Source organism: Alnus glutinosa, chromosome 3, assembly GCF_958979055.1.
Source record: "Alnus glutinosa chromosome 3, dhAlnGlut1.1, whole genome shotgun sequence".
Classification (NCBI taxonomy): domain Eukaryota; kingdom Viridiplantae; phylum Streptophyta; class Magnoliopsida; order Fagales; family Betulaceae; genus Alnus; species Alnus glutinosa.
In genome coordinates, this window is record NC_084888.1 from 7937161 (window position 1) to 7960720 (window position 23560).

Genomic DNA, 23560 nt, shown 5'->3' on the forward strand with positions numbered 1-23560 from the left:
CTTGTTAAAGTGTCTCACATTGCCAAGAGATACATGACATAGAGACTTTATGAGCCATAGTATCTCATCCTCTTTCAAGGCGTTTTTTTGAGAGTGAGTAAGGCCTATGAACTTTTACATGGTATCAGAGCCAAAGACCTTGAGTCCGAACTTTAACTCCGTCATTTATCTCCCATTTCAATTAAATATTTCATATGTTGGGCCTTACTTATTAAAAGGAAGTCTGAGCTTACACATGAGGGAGAGTGTTAAAGTATTGATTAAATTGTTAAATTTACCTCTTCCTATCAACTTAAGCTTTTAGGACAAGTGGTGATTTAATATGGTATCAGAGCAGGTTCTTTGAATGATGATATGCTTTTCCCTCCCGATGTTAAACACGTGTTTGGCCAAAGTTGCCACACGTGAGGGGGTTGTGTTAAAGTGTTTCATATTGCTAAGGGATACATGACCTGAAGACTTTATAATAAGCCATGGTGTTTCATCATTTTTCAACGTATTTTTTGAGAGTGAGTAAAGCCAATAAATTTTTACGATTATGTCCTCCCCTAATTCCTAGCATTACTCCATTTCAATAGTTTGAATCTTGTCAAGGAAGTAATTAAACAAATAAATAAAAAAGAAGTTAACAAGTTGTTGGACCATTCCATAAGGTTTACGTATACATTTTGAATGAAAGAAAATTGAAGTACAAAAAAGAAAGGAAAAAAAAAAAACACCACCCGAACGTGCCACTCCACCGTCAAGAGTCAAAACTCTAAAGCCAGGGTCCAAAACCCTCCTCATATTCCCTATTTAAATCCCCACAAAACTCTCAATCCCTCTATAGTCTATACTTTCCCTCTCTCTCTCTTTAAATCTCTCACTGGGATCCGTCAGACCCTGCCATATTCAAATCCCACGTAAACCCACACTCATGGAGTGGAACCCAGAAACCCTAAAGTTCCTCTCCGAATGCTTCCTCCACACACTCTCTCCGGCTCCCGAGCCGCGCCGTCGCGCCGAGGCCTCGCTCGCGGAGGCGGCCGACAGCCCCAACTACGGGCTGGCAGTCCTCCGCCTGGTCGCCGAGCCCTCCGTCGCCGAGCAGATCCGCCAAGCAGCCGCGGTGAACTTCAAGAACCATCTCCGTGTCCGGTGGTCCCCCGCCTCCTCAGCCGACGAGCCTAATGCCCCGTCCCTCGTCCCCGACTCCGAGAAGGAGCAGATCAAAGCCCTAATCGTTCCGCTCATGCTCTCCTCAACTCCCAAAATCCAATCCCAGCTCAGCGAAGCCCTTGCTCTCATTGGCAAGCACGATTTCCCCAAATTGTGGCCCGCATTGCTACCCGAGCTCATCGCTAGCCTTCAGAAGGCGTCCCAGGCGTCCGATTACACCTCTATCAACGGTATCCTCGGCACTGCCAATTCTATCTTTAAAAAATTCTGTTACCAGTACAAAACCAATGATCTTTTGCTTGATTTGAAATATTGCTTGGATAATTTCGCTGCACCGCTATTAGAAATCTTTCTCAAAACCGCCGCACTGGTTGATTCAGCGGCGAGCTCGGGCGCGCCCGCTGCGACCCTCAAGCCCCTCTTCGAGTCTCAGAAGTTGTGCTGTAGAATATTTTACTCTTTGAATTTTCAGGAACTCCCTGAGTTTTTTGAGGACCATATGAAGGAGTGGATGACTGAGTTTAGGAAATATCTGACTACAAATTATCCCGCGCTTGAGAATGGTGGGGTTGATGGGCTTGCGCTCGTGGATGAGCTTAGAGCCGATGTATGCGAAAATATTAATCTTTATATGGAAAAGAATGAGGAGGAGTTTCAGGAGTATTTGAATGATTTTGCCTTTGCGGTTTGGAGTTTATTGGGGAATGTGACTCAATCTTCTAGTCGTGATCAGCTAGCAGTGATGGCAATCAAGTTTTTGACCACGGTGAGCATGAGTGTGCACCACACTCTGTTTGCAGGGGAGGGAGTGATACTGCAGATTTGTCAGAGCATAGTGATTCCAAATGTGAGGTTGAGGGAGGAGGATGAGGAACTCTTTGAAATGAATTATATTGAGTTCATTAGGAGGGATATGGAGGGTAGTGATCTCGATACTCGGAGGAGAATCGCATGTGAGCTCCTTAAAGGGATTGCTACAAATTTTAGGCAACAAGTCACTGAAATTGTTTCTGCACAGATTCAGCATTTGTTAACCTCGTTTGTATCGAACCCAGTTGGAAACTGGAAGGATAAGGACTGTGCCATATACTTGGTCGTTGCTCTTGCTGCTAAGAGAGCTGGGGGTACTTCTGTCTCGACTGATCTTGTTGATGTTCAGAGTTTTTTTGCTTCAGTTATTGTGCCTGAGTTGCAAAGTCAAGATGTCAATGGGTTTCCAATGCTTAAAGCGGGTGCGTTGAAGTTTTTTACAATGTTCCGGAATCAAATACCAAAGGATGTTGCAGTACAGATTTTCCGAGATTTGGTTCGGTTTCTTCTTGCACAGTCAAATGTTGTTCATTCCTATGCTGCGAGTTGTATTGAGAAACTGTTGCTAGTCAAAGATGAAGGGGGAAGAGCAAGGTATACTGCAAAAGACATTGCTCCATTTTTTGGGGAGCTGATGACGAACCTTTTTAATGCCTTCAAGTTCCCAGAGTCTGAAGAGAATCAGTACATAATGAAGTGTATCATGCGAGTTCTTGGGGTAGCAGAAATATCTCGTGAGGATGCTGGAAATTGTGTTGTTGGGTTGACCTCTATTCTCATGGAAGTTTGCAAAAACCCAAAGAATCCAATCTTTAATCACTATCTGTTTGAGTCCGTGGCGATTCTTGTCAAGCGGGCTTGTGATAAGGAGCCCTCACTTATATCAGCTTTTGAAGGAAGGCTTTTTCCTTGCCTGCAGCAAATATTGGCCAATGATGTCACTGAGTTCTTCCCTTATGCATTTCAGCTGCTGGCTCAGCTTGTTGAGTTAAATAGTCCACCAATTCCTCCAAGCTACATGCAGATTTTTGAGATTCTCCTCTCACCTGATTTGTGGAAGAGAACTTCAAATGTCCCTGCGCTTGTGCGCCTGCTTCAGGCCTTTCTTCAGAAGGCACCTCATGAGCTTAGCCAAGAGGGGAGGCTTAACAAGGTGCTTGGGATATTCAACACGCTTATCTCATCCTCTGGTACAGCTGAACAAGGCTTCTATGTGCTCAACACCATCATTGAGAGTCTTGAATATGGTGTAATTGCACCTTATGTTTGTCATATTTGGGCTGCCCTTTTTGGGCAGCTCCAAAATAGGCGAACAGTAAAGTTTATCAAGTCTTTCTTGATAATCATGTCACTCTTTATAGTCAAACACGGTTCTGCAAACCTTGTAGATACTATGAATGCTGTTCAGCCGAACATATTTTCTATGATCGTGAAGCAGGTCTGGATACCTAATCTTAAGCTGATCACAGGTGCCATTGAGCTTAAGTTGACTGCAGTTGCTTCCATCAGGCTTATCTGTGAGTCTCCAGCTCTTTTAGATGCTGCAAATGTTGAACTTTGGGGGAAAGTGCTGGATAGCATTGTTACTCTTCTTTCACAGCCAGAGCAGGATAGGGTGGAGGAGGAACCAGAAATGCCAGATATTGCAGAAAATGTGGGTTATACTGCCACTTTTGTCCGTCTTTACAATGCTGGGAAGAAAGAGGAGGATCCTCTGAAGGACATAAAGGATCCGAGGGAGTTTGTGGTAGCTTTATTGGCAAGGCTTTCTTCCCTTTCTCCTGGTAGATACCCCCAGATCATCAATCAATATCTTGATCCAGCAAATCAAGCAGCATTACTTCAACTTTGCAACACATATAATTGCCCAATAGTTTGAGTAAGTAGTTATTTGAATCTATTTCTTCTTTGTTTATTATTTTACTATTTTGCTGCAAGTGTCATTAGTACAGGATAAAGTATGTTTTGATTACTACTGGGAATGCCTGCTTATAAAATACGCATCTATAATAGTATGGGGCTGGGGCTTATGCCGAGTCATATATAAGTTGCCAGATTTGTTCTGATATAGGAAATTGTGTAGTTACTGGGTTTCTCGTGCCTGATAGACCACTTGTGTGTATATTGCATGGTGAACGCATGTCATTAAGATACAATCAGCATATGATCCTCTTATTTAATGCATTGGATTTATTCTCTTTCCCTCTAAAAGTTTATAAATTTGTTTTAGTATTGTATTCATGAATCAGTTGTAAACCGAGTTCCTCTATTATGATTCTAGTGATGCCTAAAGGCTAGCTTTCATTTCTTTGGTATCTAAGTAACATCACTGTGTACTGGATTATAAATATAAATTGTATGGAAGTTGGGTTATCATTCCTCTGTATATGCTTAATGTTGTAAGCAGTTCAAATTTTGTGAAAAATACTGCTCATAATTTATGAAAGGGGAAACTAGGCTTACCCCCTCCGGCTATTACCTCAATTGCAATGTACCCCCAAACTAAAAAAAAAAGTTGCTATTGACCCCTCAACACTTAACCCTCTGCCGTTAGGATATTTGGTTAACTTGGAAGGCAAACACATGAAATGTCTATTATACCTTCAGCAAGATGTGTAAAAATACCAAATGCCCTTAACTTGAAGAAAATTGAAAAAAATATTTGTAGGAGGCTGTGAGTCCTCCGGTGGAGACCCACGGCGCGTAGGTCTCCATATTTTCATGGAGATCCATGGTGTGGGTGATTTTACAAGGGTATTATGTGTAAACGGTATCACTGCTGCCACCTCAGCATCCGCAGAATCCCGTCCAGGTTCATGTGAAGACTCCTCCCTAGTGCAGAATACTAATCACAGTTCAACTCCTTCAACAGACTCCTAACTAATAGATAGGTTCTTTAGATAGGATTCTGTATATTTAAAATAGAGAGTTTGAATTCTGTTCAAACTCTAGATAAGCTAGATAAGGTTTCTAGATAAGCTAGATAAGGTTTATGTTTGTAATTCAAACGTTAGATAGGTTTACTTAACTGATCAAAAGATCACCCGTCCAGGTTCATGTGAAGACTCCTCCCTAGTGCAGAATACTAATCACGGTTCAACTCCTTCAACAGACTCCTAACTAATAGATAGATTCTTTAGATAGGATTCTGTATATTTAAAATAGAGAGTTTGAATTCAGTTCAAACTCTAGATAAGCTAGATAAGGTTTATGTTTGTAATTCAAACGTTAGATAGGTTTACTTAACTGATCAAAAGATCATGTAACTATTTTCTCTATATATACGTTACTACACATCAATATAAATCATTGAAGTTCAAAATCTATTATGGTATCAGAGCTCTAAATTGCTCACGTAGAATTTTTTTTGATCTCTTCTACATTTCCGCTACTTTTTCTTTCTTCTTTTCTCTCTATCAATGGCTTCTAGCTTTGCTGTCCAATTTGTTCCTCCTAATATTGGCCAGCTTATAACCTTCAAATTGGAACGACCCAACTACATCACGTGGTCTAACCAACTGATTCCAATTTTGAAGACAAACAACTTAATGGGTTTCGTGGATGGTTATGAACCGTGCCCTCCCAAGTTCGTCCTAGATGATCAAGGGAAAGCTACTGCTACCCTGTGTCCAACTTTTCTACTTTGGACTAAGAAAGATCGGTTTGTTCTTTCTTGGCTTAATGCCACACTCACGGAGAAAGTGATGTCAACCGCCTTTGGTGTCACCAGCGCTCAACAAGTCTGGGACTCCCTCTCCAGCTGGTTTTGCTTCTCATTCCAAGACCCGGATTTCTCATCTTCAACGCCAGCTTCAGAGTCTTCGTTAAGGCTCTAAAGGTTGTTCTGAATATATTGAAGCTGCTAAGCAATTTTCTGCTCAACTTGCAGCTGTGGGTCAATCGGTTACTAAAGATGCTCTTATTGGTTACGTGGTTGGTGGTCTTCACCCGTCCTTCAATCTTGTAGTTACATCACTGTCTGTAGCTTCCTGCTACAAATCTCTCACTTTTAGTGAGTTTCAAGATGAATTGCTCTCTTATGAGCTTCTATTGGATAGCCAAACCGCTTCCAATACTGAAAACACTCACTAGTTTGCCATGTTCTCCTCCAAGCCTACTACCAACAATTACAACCGTAAGGCTAAAGCCTCTGGAAAGCATTGGAATGGTCCTAAGAGTACATCTTCTTCGCCAAAGTTTTAACCTCCTCCATCTTCTTCCCCTGCCAGACCCCCATGTCAAATATGTGGGAAGTTGAGTCACCAAGCATTGGATTGCTTTCATAGGATGGATCATGCCTTCCAAGGTCGTCATCCTTTTGCTCAATTGTCTACAATGGTGGCTACCTCCAACCAAACTGCTGATAATAGTCCTTGGTATGCTGACAGTGTTGCGAATCAACACATCACTGCCAACCTTGAGAATCTTTCCTTACAACATCCATACTCGGGTTCTGATGATGTAGCTGTGGGGAATGGCACAGGTTTGAGCATTCAAAACACTGGTTCTATGAGTTTTCATACTCCTAAATCTTCCTTTCATCTTTCTCAGGTTTTACATTGTCCTAAAGCTTATGCTAATCTTCTCTCCATTAATCAATTTTGTCGAGATAATGATTGTTTCTTTCTTCTCAATGGTTCTCATTACTTTGTTAAGGACAGCCACACGGGTCCCACTCTTCTGGAAGGCCGAAGTGAAGGTGGTCTCTATCCTCTTCATTTGAAGTCTTTCTCGGTCAATAAGCAGCATGCCTTGACTGCTTTCTTAGGTGTCAAGACTTCTGCAACTATGTGGCATTCTCGGCTTGGTCATACCTCTCAGCCAGTTGTTTCTCATTTGTTGCAGCAATTTTCCCTTCCGATCAGTGGGGTTAAGCATCTGGATGGTGTCTGTGAATCTTGTCAACTTAGCAAAAGCAAGCAGCTTCCATTTCAACCTTCTCCGCATGTCTCTTTATGTCCTTTAGATCTCATCCATTTGGATGTTTGGTCATGCACTACGAAGTCCTTAGGTGGCTGTTCATACTATGATCTTTTTATTGATGATTTTTCCAAGTTTACTTGGTTGTATCCCATCCATAATAATCGGATGGGAAATGGTAGGCAGGGGACACTCATCCGTCCCCTGTCCTACTTTTAATAATATAATAATATATTATATAAGCAAAAAGTGATAAAATCAAAGAAAATAAATGAAAAAGTAATATAATATATTATTATATTATTAAAAGTAGGACAGGGGACGGATGAGTGTCCCCTGCCTATCATAGCTCTAATCGGATATGTTTCAAGTTTTTGTCCAATTTAAGTCTCTTGTGGAAAATCAGTTCTCTTTCTCCACCAAACAATTTCAATGTGATGGTGGTGGTGAATATATGTCTAACCAATTTAAAAAATTTCTGGTTACTCATGGCATATTCCACCATGTTTCTTGTCCACATACACCACAACAAATGGTGTGGCCGAGTGTAAGCATCGCCCTATCATGGAAATGGGTCTATCTTTGCTTGCTCAATCACATCTTTCTTCCATTTTTTGGGTTGATGCTTTTGTCACATCTGTTTTTATCATCAATCGGCTTCCTTTCTTCGGTTCTTGGAGATGTTTCTCCATTTTTTAAACTCTTTAACAAAGGTCCCGATTATTCATTGTTTCGTTCCTTTGGGTTTTCCTCTTTTACATCCTTACTCCACCCATAAATTAATGTTCAGAAGTAAACATTGCATCTTTCTCGGATATAGCTCTAATCAACGTGGGTATCGCTGTCTCGATCCTGCGTCTCGTAAGGCGTATGTGTCAAGGCATGTTGTTTTTGATGAATCTCAATTTCTAGCCACAGAGGGTATTTTATCTAATTCTGCTCCTGCTGATTCGGTCTCTACTGTTTCTTTTCCTGCTTTTCCTAGCTTTCACTCACCTTCTTCAGTGCAGATTACGCCAATTACAATTGTTGTTGCTCCTGCAGTGCAGGATCCACACTCACCTCTACCGAGTGCTCCTTTGTCCACCCCTCAAGTTGATACTTCACCTTTTCTCGAATCCTGTAATCCAATTATTTCTCCCCTGCCCAAGGCTTCCTCAGCTCTTATTCCTTCTCATTCAATGGTCACACGGTCTAAGACCGGTACATTGAGGTCTCGGTCCTTTCCTGATTACACTTCCTTCTCTACCAAGCATCATGTTTGTGCTCTTTCCTGTGTCTTTATTCCTATTGAGCCTACATGCTACTCCCAAGTTGAGAAATCTCCTGAATGGCGTGCTGCCATGGGTGATGAATTTGATGCTCTACTTGCTAATGAAACGTGGTCTTTATGTCCTCGTCCTTCTTAGCATAATATCATACGGAATAAATGGGTTTACAAGATCAAGCAGAAACAAGATGGTTCTATTGATCGATATAAGGTGAGGTTGGTTGCTAAGGGTTTTGATCAAGAAAGTGGGTTGGATTTTACTGAAACTTTTAGTCCAGTGGTTAAAACTTTTACAATCCGGGTTATTTTGGCCCTTGCAGTTCAGTTTAATTGGGTTATTCGCCAATTAGACGTGTCTAATGCTTTTCTCTATGGACATTTGCTGGAAGTAGTTTATATGGAACAACCAAGAGAGTTTGTTGATTCTCAGTTTCCCTCTCATGTTTGCAGATTGCACAAGTCCTTGTATGACCTTAAACAAGCAACCCGTGCTTGGTTTACACACTTATCTCAGACTTTGTTGGAGTTTGGGTTTGTTTCTTCTACTGTTGACAATTCTTTATTTGTGTTTCATGAGGGAAGTGTACACCTTTACTTCTTAATATATGTGGATGATATCATGTTCACTGGAACATCTTCCTCCCATATTGCCTCTGTTATTACTAAGCTTCAGCAGGTGTTTAAACTCAAGGATCTCGGCAACTTGAGTTTCTTCTTAGGCATCCAAGTTGTTCGGTCCTCTCAAGGTTTACATTTGAGGCAAGTTAAATACATCTCTGACTTGCTGTCTAGGTTCAAAATGTTGGGTGCTAAGCCTTTTTCTTCCCCTTGCCTTGCTGGTTCCAAGATGTCCAATGCAGATGGTGATCCTTTATCTTCAACTGACACTACTCTCTATTGCTAGACAATGGGTGCCTTGCAATATTGTACCTTAACACGTCCGAATATTGCTTTTTCTTTAAATCAGTTATGCCAACACATGCATACTTTGTCTACCCTTCATTGGACAACAGCTAAAAGAGTACTTCGTTATCTTAAAGGAACTATTGATCACTGTTTATGGCACACCAAAGGTCCCTTGATTCTTCAAGCTTTTTGTGACTCTGACGAGGTAGGTAATTTGGATGATCGTTGTTCTACGACTGGTATTGGTATTGTTTTGGGAACCTCTCTAATCTCTTGGACTGCCAAGAAACAAATAGTGGTTGCATGATCAAGCACAGAGGCTGAATATCGTTCTATGGCCCTTGCCACTACCGATCTATTTTGGTTGCGCATGTTATTTAAGGATCTTGGTATTCCTTTGTTTTCAACTCCTCGTCTATGGTGTGATAATATTGGGGCTCTTGCTCTTACTTCTAAACCTGTTTATTATGCTAGGACTAAGCATATTGAAGTCGACTACTATTTTATTTGTGAAAAGGTTCTCAATGGTGATATATCCATTAAGTATATTAGCACTCACGATCAGCTTGCCGACATCTGCACTAAGGGTCTCAGTTCTATTCGGTTTTCTTTCCTACGTGACAAGCTTATGGCTTGTTCCGTCCCCATTAGCTTGAGGGGGGCTGTAAATAGTATCACTGCTGCCACCTCAGCATCTGCAGAATCCCGTCCAGGTTCATGTGAAGTCTCCTCCCTAGTGCAGAATACTAATCACGGTTCAACTCCTTCAACAGACTCCTAACTAATAGATAGGTTCTTTAGATAGGATTCTGTATATTTAAAATAGAGAGTTTAAATTCTGTTCAAACTCTAGATAAGCTAGATAAGGTTTATGTTTGTAATTCAAACGTTAGATAGGTTTACTTAACTGATGAAAAGATCATGTAACTATTTTCTCTATATATACGTTACTACACATCAATACAAATCATTGATCAAAATCTATTATTATGGTCATTTTGGGTCACATGCGATTTAACAAAAAAGTTTAACGGAGGGGCTAAGTGAAAGGGGCAAATAGTTTAGGAAGGACATTGCAACTTTTTTTTTTTAGTTTGGGGACACATTACAAATTAGGCTATAGTAGAAGGGTAAGTGTAGTCTCCCCTTTGAGAAAAAGAAATAACTTGAATTATAAAACATCAGTGGAGGATAGGTTGAATAAGTGGTATGATCCAAACTATAAGTGAAACCTTAACGTTTTTCTGGAGTGAGTGACAACATCAAGGTGATGAGATGGAAATGCATGTTCTTTAGGTTTAGAAAATGGATGCTACCATAGTGGAGCTATGTTGGTGTCCACAAGTGTTGGTGATTCAAACTTCAATTTTATTTTTTTTTGGCTTAGTTTAAACATCAAGTCCAAATTCAGATGTGAGTTTAGCTACAATACTTGTATATTTTTCTCTATTCAATTATGGCCTTCTTGGTAGCCTTAAAAAATCTTTGTTCTCAAATCCACCATTTTTTTTTTAGTAAGTAAATCCACTTTATATTAGGTTCGTTCTAACCCTCTAAATTCTTGACTTGATGCTTTATATTTGGAATTTTACCAGGTGTTACTGTGCCAGTTTGTTTTTATTGAACTTTTTTTTTTAAACCATTTTGATGCATCAGGTCCAATTGGAATGCGCAGAGAGAGCAATTGTAGAGCAAAAAAAACTAGCTATGGAGAGAATGGAAGAAAGTATTACTTTGTGTTTTGTTCACTGTTGCTAAGTGAGAGAAGCATGTTTAAAAGAATTAGAGACTGTATACTTTCGTATTCTTCAAGTATTTTTTGTTTTCAGTTTGAAAACACTTTTTTTTTTATTAAAATACATTAACAAACACATGAAAACACAACATTTTTTATAAAACCTTTCACCCCTTGTAGGAAGATTTTGACAAAACAAGTGCTTAGCTTTTGTATGGACATGAGCTAACTTATTATTTAATTTTTTTTAAAGAAAATATGTATATATATATATATATATTAGAGCGTTTGTGCGGTCACCCTCAGTGGAGGATATGGGTGGCTGCTCAGCCACCTTGAACAGATCGGGGGGCCGTGTGGCCACCCCTCCTCCACTGAGAGTGGGAACATGGCCGCTCTCTCCTTTTGTAAAAAATATAAATAAGCAATTGTAACCCACAAAAAACATTTTCTTAAATGTGAATCTCACTGGAAAACACTTCTCACATGTATGTCATCAAAACACTTTTTCAAACCAATACCAAAAACATTGAAACAATAAACACTTACCCGAAAACAGTAACAAACATACCCATAAATATTCAGTTAAAGTTTGTATATATTTTTTTTAAAAAAAATAAAATAAAATTGCATGAACTTAAAATCTTAAAAGGCGAACATTGTCTGTGTCGCTTGTGAGTTGTGAGTGCTAAAGTATGTTATGCAGTGGTCATTTGTGACAATGGCTACTACTGGTGTTTTAACCCAAGGAGTTGTATGGTCACCATTCTTCATTTTGCTGATAACCATAGTGAATAAGACAGGAATTGATTAGTCCCTTTTATTTTCTTCATGATAATGCCCTTCAAAGCTTGTAGCTTCTTTACATGAAGAGTGAAAAATTAAATGACTTCTAAAATAAACAAGTGTGTGCAAAAATGTGCGCAACAAAATATTAAAATGCGAAAATAAAAGAGACAAATATTGTGTTGAAGTGGAACCTCAGTTAAGAGAAAAATCACTTCGGAGCAGTAAAACTCAGGATATCCACTATTCAAAAGACAAGACTAGTTACAAAGCAGTAGCACTCACATAACCTTATGCAATGGTTGTACCTTGAATTCTGACGTGTAACCCAATACGAATGGATCTTCAATGGAGTCATTTACCCTAGGAGTCTTCAATGGAATCATTTACCCTATGGCCAACCCCTAAGATAGACTTCAAATCAGCGCAGCAACAGCACACAACGACAACGACTTAAAAGAGATCAACTCAGCACTATAGTCCTAAAATATAACTCTCTAAGCACTAAGGAATTCAATATCGAATTCTTGCAGTTCTCAAGCCTAGGGACATCTATTTATAGGCTGCAGACTCAAATGAGCGTCTGGCTTGAAATACTTAGGCGCCGTCCGGACGATAGACATAAGGCGTCCGGACGGATAACTGTGCGATCGGTTTTGCAAATTTCACAAAAATTCTTTCCTGAATTGAGCTGCGTCCGGACAGTGTTGCCATGTCGTCCGGATGATTGCACTTTAGCTGTACGCAATTTTCATATCAAGGCTTCGCGCGTTTGGACCATAGGATTTGTTGTCCAGACAGTTGATCTGATGCACGCAATTTCCATATATGAAGCTCGAGGACCATGAAGACTGGTGTCCAGATGTCTTGATTTTAAATGCACGACTTGCCTTATGGATGAGCGTGTCCGGACGTGAATCCACATTGTCCGGACGACTGTAGCTGTCTTCTCATATCTGTGTTTTGGAAAGAAATCTCATAGCTGCTTGAACACTGAGTGGCATCCGGACGTGCTGCTGAAACGTCCAGACGGATGTAAGCTGGAACAGTTCGAAGCTTCTCGACACAGAGGAAGGTTCGGACGGAAAGTTCTTGTCGTCCGGACGGGTAATGCTTTGGACAGTTGGGCGTCCGGATGATATATCACGTCGTCCGAATAGCTGCAAGGGATCCGATTTCTCTTACTTGTAAACTGTACAGAATCTTCTAGAAGAACTCTGAATAGCTGAATTCTTGTTTAAAAGCATCATTACATAGAAGTGGTTTTGTCCAATAGAATGTAGCCAATTAAAAACTAACAAAGAGAAGTAGATGTTTAAGTTCATTCCATTACATCATTGTTCCTTTGATGGAGATCTTTTGACCTGAGAATTGTGGCTACTTTGGCCTCGACTTCAACTGTGACTTAACATTGTGGCTCAAAAATAAATTAAATACTAAAGAGATGCTTCCCTGGTATTGTGGATCAGTCGGGCATGGTGGCATTTGTATGATGAACCTTTTGGTTTTGCTTTCTATAAAGAGGTGGTTTTGGGGTTTAAAGTAGCATAATCTTTTGTGCTTTGTTTACGTGATTAATTTATGCATGCATGGTTCCAGCACCTGCAGCTCTGATTGGATCTTGCTCTATAGATATTTTAAATCTGGCAATTTCAGCACTAATATATTAACCAAGAGGCAATGCTATTACCACTGAAATCCTCTATGAGGACTTATGCCTTATCAAAGGGCTTTAGAGTGGACCTATAAAATGATTTGTCTTTACTGTTCTCTGTTTCTATTCTTGCTTCTTTATGAGATATCTTCCATGTGATCCTAGTTCTTTTCCAATTTAAAATTTTACTCTATAAGGATATTTGTTATATCTCAATGTTCTCTGATTAGTTGTCTGTTTTATGTATTTATTTTGTGAATATGGACAAAGAAATAAGAAGGTAGATCATTTTGTTTCTGGAACCATCTCCCTGTTTACTTGGTTGTTTTTGAGTTGGTGACTGCATTGGCATGCGTAACATGAGAGTCCTCTTGTGTGTATTGGCTTGTCACTTGCATTGGCATATATTTCTTGAGTTTGTTGCTTCTTCTATTTATGTATACATGCACTGAGATCTCTAGCTAGTCTCATGCTGGCTTGCTATAGAATTAGATTGAAACTTTCTTCGTTTGCTTCATTGTCACCCCTTCTGTAGTCGTTCTTTTGTATTTTGTGCTTCATCTATTAGGCCCTCAAGGATCTTCTAATCATCCAGTTGCACAATCTTACAGGATCTTATCAGCAATGGAGTTGGCTTGTTTTTTTTTTGTTGGCACGATTTCAACCGAGTCTTCTTCAACATGGTTTAGATGGTAATAGTTTGTCATCCAGCTGTATAGTCACCCAAGATCTTATGCAGTGTGATGTGGGATTTTGAAGACCATATTATTGCGGTTGACCAACTTATTTTGTAGACTTGATTATCCATGTATGCGATTGTGTCATTTTTGTCATTTTAAAGGCTAGATTTTCAGCATCTTTCGTGCTTGCCATGTATTAATCAGCATTAAGCAGAGACCGAGATTTTAAGGAGTGGCACCATTTTGAACCGAAAGAAGGAAGACGACCACCAAACAAGACCCTTTCATAATTCATGGCAAAATATTTACTACTCTCTCCTGGTTGTGGGTTTAGTATATTGGGCTTTTTCGAATTTGCTGGTTGGAAGCTGGCCCGAACTTAATTAAGTGAATAGGCTTAGCATTTTCTTTTAATGGAAAAATGTTTTTGAGGTACATTTAAGTACTAATTTTTATCAAATTAGTTTCTAAGATTTAAATTTTATCAATTTCCTCTCTAAAGTTAGAATCGTTATTAAATAGGAATAGGATCTTCTCTATTTCAAATGAAATGGAAAGGAGCCGGTTAGTTATAAAACAAGAGGTAAGAGAAATGTTTTACCCCTTATTTGAATTGGAGAGAATCCGTTTCCTATTAAATAGATCCTCTCATCTACCTTTTGTTAAATTTTTAACGGTACTTTCGCCCCCACTTTTTTTTTTTTTTAAAAAAAAAAATTATTATGTTTTTTTTATTAAAGGGGACACGTATTGTCTTCTAATTGTGTAAGACGTGGCAACGTCGTTAGAAATTTAAGTCTATAGTACCTGCCACATGGAATATAAGATTACTCTGCGTCCCGACTTGTTAATTAAAGTGGGGGCATTACATTAGGGCTATTCGATTTCAACACGAACCCCATTTTGTGGTAAACGATGTAATTGCGTACCTATTTTTAGGGTCAATTATGTCAATTGGATTTATTACGGGTAATCTTGACTATTCCTTACACAATTTGTTGCGTGAATGGAAAGTAACTGGATAGAGGGCAATTGTAGCTGGTTAGAATGTTGAGTTGACAAATAACGTGTTTAAAGAGAGATTGATGACATAATTTATTAGCTTGATGTGGGCAATTATTAATTAATTGAACAGTAAATTGATGATGAAATCTATTTAAAATTGGAGTAAAATTCAAGGATTTAATTTTCGAAGTCAAAAACCTAATAACTAAATTAAAATCGCCCAAAAAAAATCAGAGACAAAAATATTATTTTTCCTTTAATAAAATGTTTTATCAATTTTCTTTCCTTTTTCTTTTTTTGAGCCCAATGCTGTGGTGTACCGTGTACGTGAGTAATTGGCCCGCAAATCTCTTCGTTGTTTACAGCTCTACTTGGAGGCCGACTAAACCTAAAGCAGCTAATGAGAGTGGAAAGAGGAGACGGTACAGACGGATGGGATCCATTTATATGTCTTCGTGGGCCAGTTGGGCCCAAGGCCGAATAAGACCGGTTTGGCCTCCGTGTTGGAATCGGGTTTGGTTTGGTGTTAATTCCAATTTTTTTTATCTTTTAATGGCAGATATAAGGAAGGGTCTAGTATTCTCTTTAGGACTTCTAGGGGGTCTTTGGGTCATATTCGTGAAGGATCTTGAACATATCATTTTCAATATGCATAACTAGATATTCCTTTCATGCATTGATATTTCAGTCAGTTGCATAAATAATTTTCAACAATAATTATTACTAAAAAGAGTCTTTCAACAATAGAATTCGTTTCAATTAATACAAAATACAAGAAAATGATGAACGGACTCGTTCGAGAGAGCCGTGATTTCTAATGGCTACTTCGAGAGAGCCTAATCTCCTAAACTCAGTAAACTGTATTATACCAAACAATATTCATCATGCACCTAACTTCTTCATTAATAATCTCTTTTAAATAGAGGACGAGCAATACTGATTGATTACAAAAATAAATAGTAATCAATATAGGAGTACTCTTAAACTATCCGACTGGGATTAAGACGGATTCTATTAATTCTAGACTAGAACTTTATAACTCTACCAAGAATAATTAGAATCAAACTCCTTATCAGATATTATTCGTTATTGAATTCTTGCTTAAATACTAAATAATATGATTACATCACAATTGTTATTGCAACTAGCAAAATGAATGAGGATGTCTCCATCCTTCGGAGCACATAAATTTGCCCACAAGCTCACAAATCTGTGATATTTTCTTCAAGTTTGAAAAGTTTGCTTTCACAGGCGTTCACATCATTTTGAAAAGTTAGCTTTCTTTCACAAATTTCTGATGTCCAATCACTTTCCGTTTATACCAGTGTCATCTTCCGCCTATGGAGATGCAATGAGAAAATGGAGGATTTTAGAAACCGGCAAGAAATTACTGTAGAAAACGGGATCGTTTCAGCTAACTTTAGTCTTTAGCTAATCGTCTTTTTCCAATGGCACGTACGTACTAATAAAACCTAGCTTCTTAATTAGCTGGTAAATAATGATTAAGAAATATTGGTTTGCCACATCATGCATATGACATGCATGCGTTAGCTAGCTACGTTTCAATTATATATATATATTATTCAACTGCCAATTGTTTTAACAACATAACCCCTTTATGAAAATCACCGAAACCTTATTTTATTAAGGATTTATAGTACGAGGCACCCAAGCCTTTTCTGTCTCTTGCTGTGAAAAAAACAAAATTAAGAAAAATATACAATTTAATGTCATTAACACTGTCTTTATGATTAACTCCAAAAACAGGCCCCAAAAAAATTTATTATTCTTAAAAAAACATATATATATATATATTATTTTTAAGGGAAATCAATTAAAAAGCAATACTCCCACCTATCAATAAACAACAGCTGGAATGTAGGGTCGTCTAAATGATGGCATGGGCCCCAAGTAGGAGAGAATGTTGATATATGTTACCAATCCAAAACCATTGATTCTTCCGGCTTGTTTCTCTTCTTTTATTTATTTATTAAATAATTAAAAAGAGATTCATTAATTATAATTTTAAATCCATCTCAAAATAACCGTTTACCAAATTAAAAATATCTGAATATAATTACTTAAATATTCCTTCCTTCCTTATTCCTTAATTAACAATATGGGAATTTACCCACGAAATTCTGACGGGGCCTTTTTAATTTTTTAATTTTTTTTGTTGTCAATTTGCCCTAATATATATATATATATATATATATATATATATATATATATATATATATATATATATATATATATATATATATATATATATATATATTGCTTTTAAAAGTCAAAATTAATGGTTTAAAGCAGCTAATAAAATTAATTCAGGTGCATCAACGACATCCCAATTATATATATAAAAAAAAAAAACCCATTTGCATAAAAATATAAGCTGCATTAATTGTTTAGGGAATTAAAGCGTACGTACGTATACATTATTAAATACGTCCGCCCAATTAATGTGGTGAATTTTGGCAGACTGCCCATCTGAGTTCCACTAAAAAATTGTTTAATATTTGTTGTAGGGTTAAGTAATTTTTAGGTTAATATTAATGCATGTTATATATAAGTGAAGCCTCGCCAATCCACAGGCACAATATGGTTAATGAGATAATAATGATTATGATGATTGTCATAATGTAATGCCTTTTAGGACCCAACCACATGGTTGAGGCTCAGCCATGTCTTGTCCACTAGCAACCCTTTCCCACCCAAGTTTTGAAAACCTGCATTTTTTTGGCACTGGTTAATTTGATCGATTAATATTGTCCAAGGCTAGGGCCCTTCAATGACCAATTGCAAGTAACCAAGTACTAATTTTTGTTTAGTGCTAACTTTACTTGATTTGACCAATCCTCTGCCCTTCTTATTGCTTACTTTCTGTTTATATTTACTTGGGGGTTAAGCTTGGTTGAGAAATAATCTATGGCATGGGTGGTGGGGTTATACATAGAACATGAATCTCAAAAGTGACTCTCCATGGAGGAGAAATAAAGCTACTTGACTTTGTTGAGGGTCATATACTCGATCGATCGTATCCTCGATCTCTTATTATTATAGATAGTTGCATCCATTTAGACCGATAGTATGCAACGAGGCTATCTATTGCACCATACAATAGACATAGAAATTCTCATTGCATGAGATTTAAAGATTAATTTATTGCGTAATGCAATTGACAGCTTTTGTAAGAGACTTATTCAAACTCCACCTACTCAGACAATTTGATAGGGCTTAACAACCCGTCCGAACACTTGTGCCCGAATAACAAAAACTTAAAAAAACCTCTTACAATAGTTACTCATTACTTGTTGAGAAATGATTAAAACACTCACACTACACAACAATGATACAACACTAAGGCACAATAGAGTGAAATTTACACATGGACCCTACTCCATTGTACCTTGGTGTTGTGTAGTGTGATTGTAAGGATCACTTCCCTTCTGTTTCCATATATATGTACCATTTTTGTTTGCTAATGACAAATTTCCACGTAGGACGGTAGGGTTGAGTCTTTTTCTAATTACCCAGTAGTGTAAAGGTGACGTTAGGTGTGTCCTTATTGAAAAAAAGGTAGAAATGCTGAGAAGAAATTTAGGGAATCAAAAAGATTCTCAGCTTGATGACTGGATCTGACGGCTTAGAAAGCGTCAAACTAGGTCAAAAGCAAGTTCCTGATTTGTACGGACAAAGTGAACTAAGATCCCACTCAGCCTCCCTAAAGGCTAAAACAGTTTACAGTGTTCACAAATTCTAAATCTAATCCTTTGGGAATAACACGGTTTCAATTTTATACACGAGTTTTAAAATTTTGACAATTAACCCTTTAAGATTTTGGATGATTTTCAAATCAATCCTTTTATCACTTTTCTATTTCTTTTTAGCGCAAAATTTAGCTATATTTGCATAAGGTAACGTAGAACTACCACTTTACTATCACGTGACCAATTAGCCCATCAATGTCAAATTCGTTAAAAAAAAATAAACACTATTTTTTTTATACCTTTAAAAAATAAAGAAATATAGCAAAAAATCCAGATAAACAAATTTTTTTCCTTGACCAGTTGGGAGAAGCCTTGGGATGGTCTAGCCACCCCCCACCAGCAATATTAGGGGTGGCTCGAGCGACCTCTATATTATTTTTTTTAGATTTTGTTTTAATTTTTTAATAATATTAATCATGCATATAAAACACATGACATCTGCTTATTAGTTTGATGTGGCACACCGTTAAAATGTTGAACAAAACATGAACGAAAGTATCATTTACGACACTTTTTGAAATTGAGGGGTTTGTTTGATTTAAAGACAGCCATTATCAACCAACTAGGTGACGCTTGGCCAATGGCACCCCATGTTAAGAAACACGAATTTGAGGGCCATACCTTATCAATGAATAACACTTGGCCAAGGTCATACATCGTTCGCAAACACTTAATATAAAATGGAGCATGCGACCTAATCCAGGTACATACACATTATCATTCATACTACACTCTTCTTCCAACGTTCATTCTCTTTTCAAGAATTTCATCAACCATCCTTGCTAAGTTAACTATCAGCGGCATCCCTCGTCGGAACCCCTAACATGTCTCCGACTCTTATTATTCTCTTTTGTGGACGTCTATTATTTGTGATTGATTGTGTGATCAACTGTATCATCAATTATAATATTCTTAAAGTATTATCTAATTTATATTTACATGATATGATTTATGATACAAATCTTGTCTATTTTAAGGATAACCTAGAAAATTAACTATATAAGAGCTTTCACTTTTAGAAAATGAATATGTATTTTGAGATGGATTGAAAAAGAATATAAAACATTTAAATTGAGAATGAGAGAATATTAGGATTAGATTATGATAACTTTTTCACAAACTTTAATTTTAAAAATCAAGTGCAAAACTTAGGGCCTCTTTGGGTGTTGTATTATATTTGAAAAAATTGTTTGGGTTGGTTTTTCAAGGTAAAATTGTACTTGGGTTTTTATTGACCCATTTTTTACCTGTTTTTAACCCAATTCAAAAAAATAGTTAACCCAACTCAAAAATAATAATTTTTTTTTTTTTTTAAAAAAAAAAAAAACGAAAAACTCAGAATGTTTGGGGGTGGATCTTCCACCCTCAAAATTAATGGGGGGTGGCCAAGCCATCCCTGAGCAATTTTCGGGGTTGGCCGAGATTCAGGGGTGGCTCGGCTACCCCTAAAATAGCGGTTGGATTTTGTTTTTAGTTTTTTTTTTTTAAATCAGTTTTTTAGTTTATAATAATATAAAATTAAAAAAAAAATCATTTATATATATAGATTTTTTTTTCTTAATTATATTTAATTCAATTCACACTCTCAAACATATTTTTTTTTTAATTTTGTCTCAGATTCTCTAAACCATCCAAACATAATTTTCTAAAACAAATTTTTTTCAGTATTCACACTTTTGAATATATATAGTAGAATATAATACAAAAAAATCAAACATTCAAACGTGCTCTTAGTGTCTATAATATAGCGCAAAGAATCCAAGATTGAGACTTTTGAATTATTTGTGAATGAAAAATTGAGTTGGACCATCCTTAAGAGCTAGTTCATCTTTGTAATGTAATGTAAATCCAAACCTTTAACAGAGTAAATTGAGTTTCAAAGTTAATTGTACGTCGACCTAGGAACTTATTCGGTTGCTTAGATATGCTCTGGATATGTGCTTATTTCTCTTATAATATAAAATATGATTAAAGAATATATATAAGTGTGGTCTTGCCATTAATTCTTTGAATCCCTGGCCTCCTAATTAACTGTGCTAGAATTCAAAAGCTAGCCTTCTTCTTCTTCTTCTTCTTGGATGGTTTGAGGGGTAGGGAATCATTAGAAAACTTCATAAATCCGATTGCCCGCCCATGATTGTTTTCACATGTTTTAACATGAATTCGTACGTGGATGCTGAATTGTTTAGACCTTTGGCTGTCCCCAGATAAAATAAACTAACCCTAATGCTTATTTTTTAGTAATATCAGCTGGGCTCCCAACAGGAAAGGTACTAAAAAAAAAACCTAGGTGGGGGCATGAGAAAAGAACTATAGTGGCCAAACCTAGAGAGAATGTGGGGTGCCTCATTATGTGCATGGTTTAGGGCAGCCAAGCAACACAACCTAAATTGGTCTCCACATGGGGCATGCACTCAAAACCCCCAGTCCCATTAATCATGTGTATTTTCCAACATTTTTTGTTTTTTTTTTTTTTTTTTAATGTTCTTGTCAAAAAGTGTAGGCGCATAGTGTAGATGGAGATCATGGAGGTCAACCCCGACAGTCCCCCCCTTCTGTCTCTCTCTTTGTTAATCACCAATCACCATGCCATTTAGCTTGCTTTACTTAGACCTTTCGGGAAAAGAAATTTCTTCAAAAACCCAAAGTAATGGGAAGAATTCAGAAGATTCTTCCAATATACCAAATGTTTTATTAATATTTGTTTGCGAGGAATAGAATCAAAGGAAACACTTGGGTCGGGTCAAGACGATAAAAGAAGCTATTTATAGTCTTATTAGCTTTTTTCACCAGATGATTTAATATCTAATTTTTGTTTAGTTTTAGGGATCTAATCTCTAATCCTAATGGAATCTCCAGAGATCAGAAGGATAAGATTATACGATAAGATTACTTCTACTTTGTTTATAATTTACTCATAAAAAACTCTCCCTTTTTTTTAAAAAAAAAAAAAGTATTTCTGAGAATTAGAGATTTTGACCCTTCGGAAGAGCCAATTAAGAGTAATAGGGATGCCCACTAACACCCATTAATTATGATTATAATGTTATGGATTATGTGGTCCAAAATAAATAGAATTAATTAGCTTATAAAGAAAAAACTTTATTTATGATTCTGCTTGAAGTTTGAAGCATAGAAATACGGGTATCTCACTCTGATCGATTGGTTTTCCTTTACGTGTCCTATAATAACAACCCTAATGAATGGATTTTACGGTAAAAATATGATACCTTGTTATCGTGTACAATAATGACGAATAATATGTAATGAAAAAAAAGAGAATAAGAAGAAATTAAGACACAGATTTATCTGGTTCAATAATATGCTTACGTCTATAGGAATGCGGCTATATTCAATAATGATTTAGGGTTACAGCATAACATATTAATAACAAAACTCTATTGTACAGACAGATACGAAAAACTCAAAAAATACCGTGTACCGTACCGCGGGGGCGTTGCCTTACGATGCTCCACCAACTGGCCACTATACTGATACTCTCTCTCGTATTACTTTCTATGCCTAAAAAAATATGAGTCACTTATTCCAATATATCTCAGAATATATAATTAACTTTCTTAATCAGGCTTTGGGGAAGGTTAAATGCAAAAGAAAAGCAATTTGAGGGAAGACTTTTTTTTATTATTTTTTTAAAAAAATTCTCTATTTCAAAGTGAAATGAAGTACAAATTAGATTTCACAAATTTAATGATGTATATGCTAACAACTGTATCAAAAAGAAACGTCTCGTTAATTAGTATTTCAGATAAAGGTTCTCATTCCAACTTTTCCCTCTCTCCTCAAATAGCAGCTAGTAAAATTTGATAGTGAGTTAAGTTAATTCTAAGGTATAAAGTTCCTCTCTCTCTCTCTCTCTATGTGGGAAAGGAAGGTGTCATTAGTCAAAAGAATAGCTTAAATATCGAAAAGATTCAAAGAGAATCGGATCCTCCTCACATAGCAGCTGGAAAGGAAGGTAAACTCTCACGCATAATTTGCATCTGATTTTTGTTTTCCAAAAGCGAAGGTAAAGAAGCCTTAACCCATTTTAAAATGCATAATCACTCCATCATTGTTTCAATATTAATATTAGCCCCTACCACATAATATGATGCTTGCGGCTTAAATCCTCCAGAGGCAAAAATGGGTCACTTATATATATATATATATATATATATATATATATATATATATATATATATATATAACGAGCACCGAATAAAGGTTACAAATGTCACGGTGCAAGAAAAAACTACAAAATTTTGAAAACAGACCGAATAGAAGCTTGGCTAAATAGTTTTTTTACACACAGGCTAATAAATAAGCCGCTAATAATCTAATTGATGGGCTGTTTAGAAAAACGCTAGCTTATCGATTATCTGGCCAAGGGATTATGAGTCAAATGACAAAAATATGTTGTAATCAAGGGGCATATTCATATATATTAAAAGTTGATCAAATGAGGGAGAAAGAGGGTAGTTATGTAATAATGTGGGAAGAGGGGGTCGATTATTTAGTTGATGTTGAATGAGTTGTTTCCTTGCCGATGATTAGTGAAACATAGCAGCATAATAGATGGGGGGGGTGGGCATTTGGTGCTTTAATTTAATTAATTATTAGTTAAGAATATGATTTGGATCCCACTCCACTACCAAATTAAGCTTTCTTCTTAATATATATGTAAAATTATTCTCGTCCGTGCTCGTATATACAAATAGAATAATATTTTGAGCACAGCCATTGGTAGCTTTGAAAGGAACGGTCCTCAATAAACTTCAAAAATTACATTTAATAAACAAAAATCAAACCCTGAGGAAGATTCTCCTCTCTTCTTCCCTCTCTTCTCTTGGTCAAAAGAAAAATATA

General features: G+C 37.0%; 1 protein-coding gene across 2 annotated transcripts; it reads left to right on the top strand.

Annotated features, from left to right (window-relative positions):
• Positions 1–715: 715 nt before the first annotated feature.
• LOC133862863 (exportin-2) lies at positions 716–14095 on the top strand. 2 transcript variants are annotated; one of them, XM_062298761.1, is made up of 2 exons: positions 716–3847; positions 13851–14095. In XM_062298761.1, the coding sequence occupies exon 1, from the start codon at positions 917–919 to the stop codon at positions 3845–3847; it is 2931 nt and encodes a 976-aa protein (XP_062154745.1). In that variant the 5' UTR covers positions 716–916; the 3' UTR covers positions 13851–14095. The 2 variants fall into 2 exon arrangements, with proteins under 2 accessions (XP_062154745.1, XP_062154744.1); XM_062298760.1 differs by lacking the exon at positions 13851–14095 and adding an exon at positions 10721–10901 and having other exon boundaries at positions 717–3847.
• The last annotated feature ends 9465 nt before the right edge of the window (positions 14096–23560 follow it).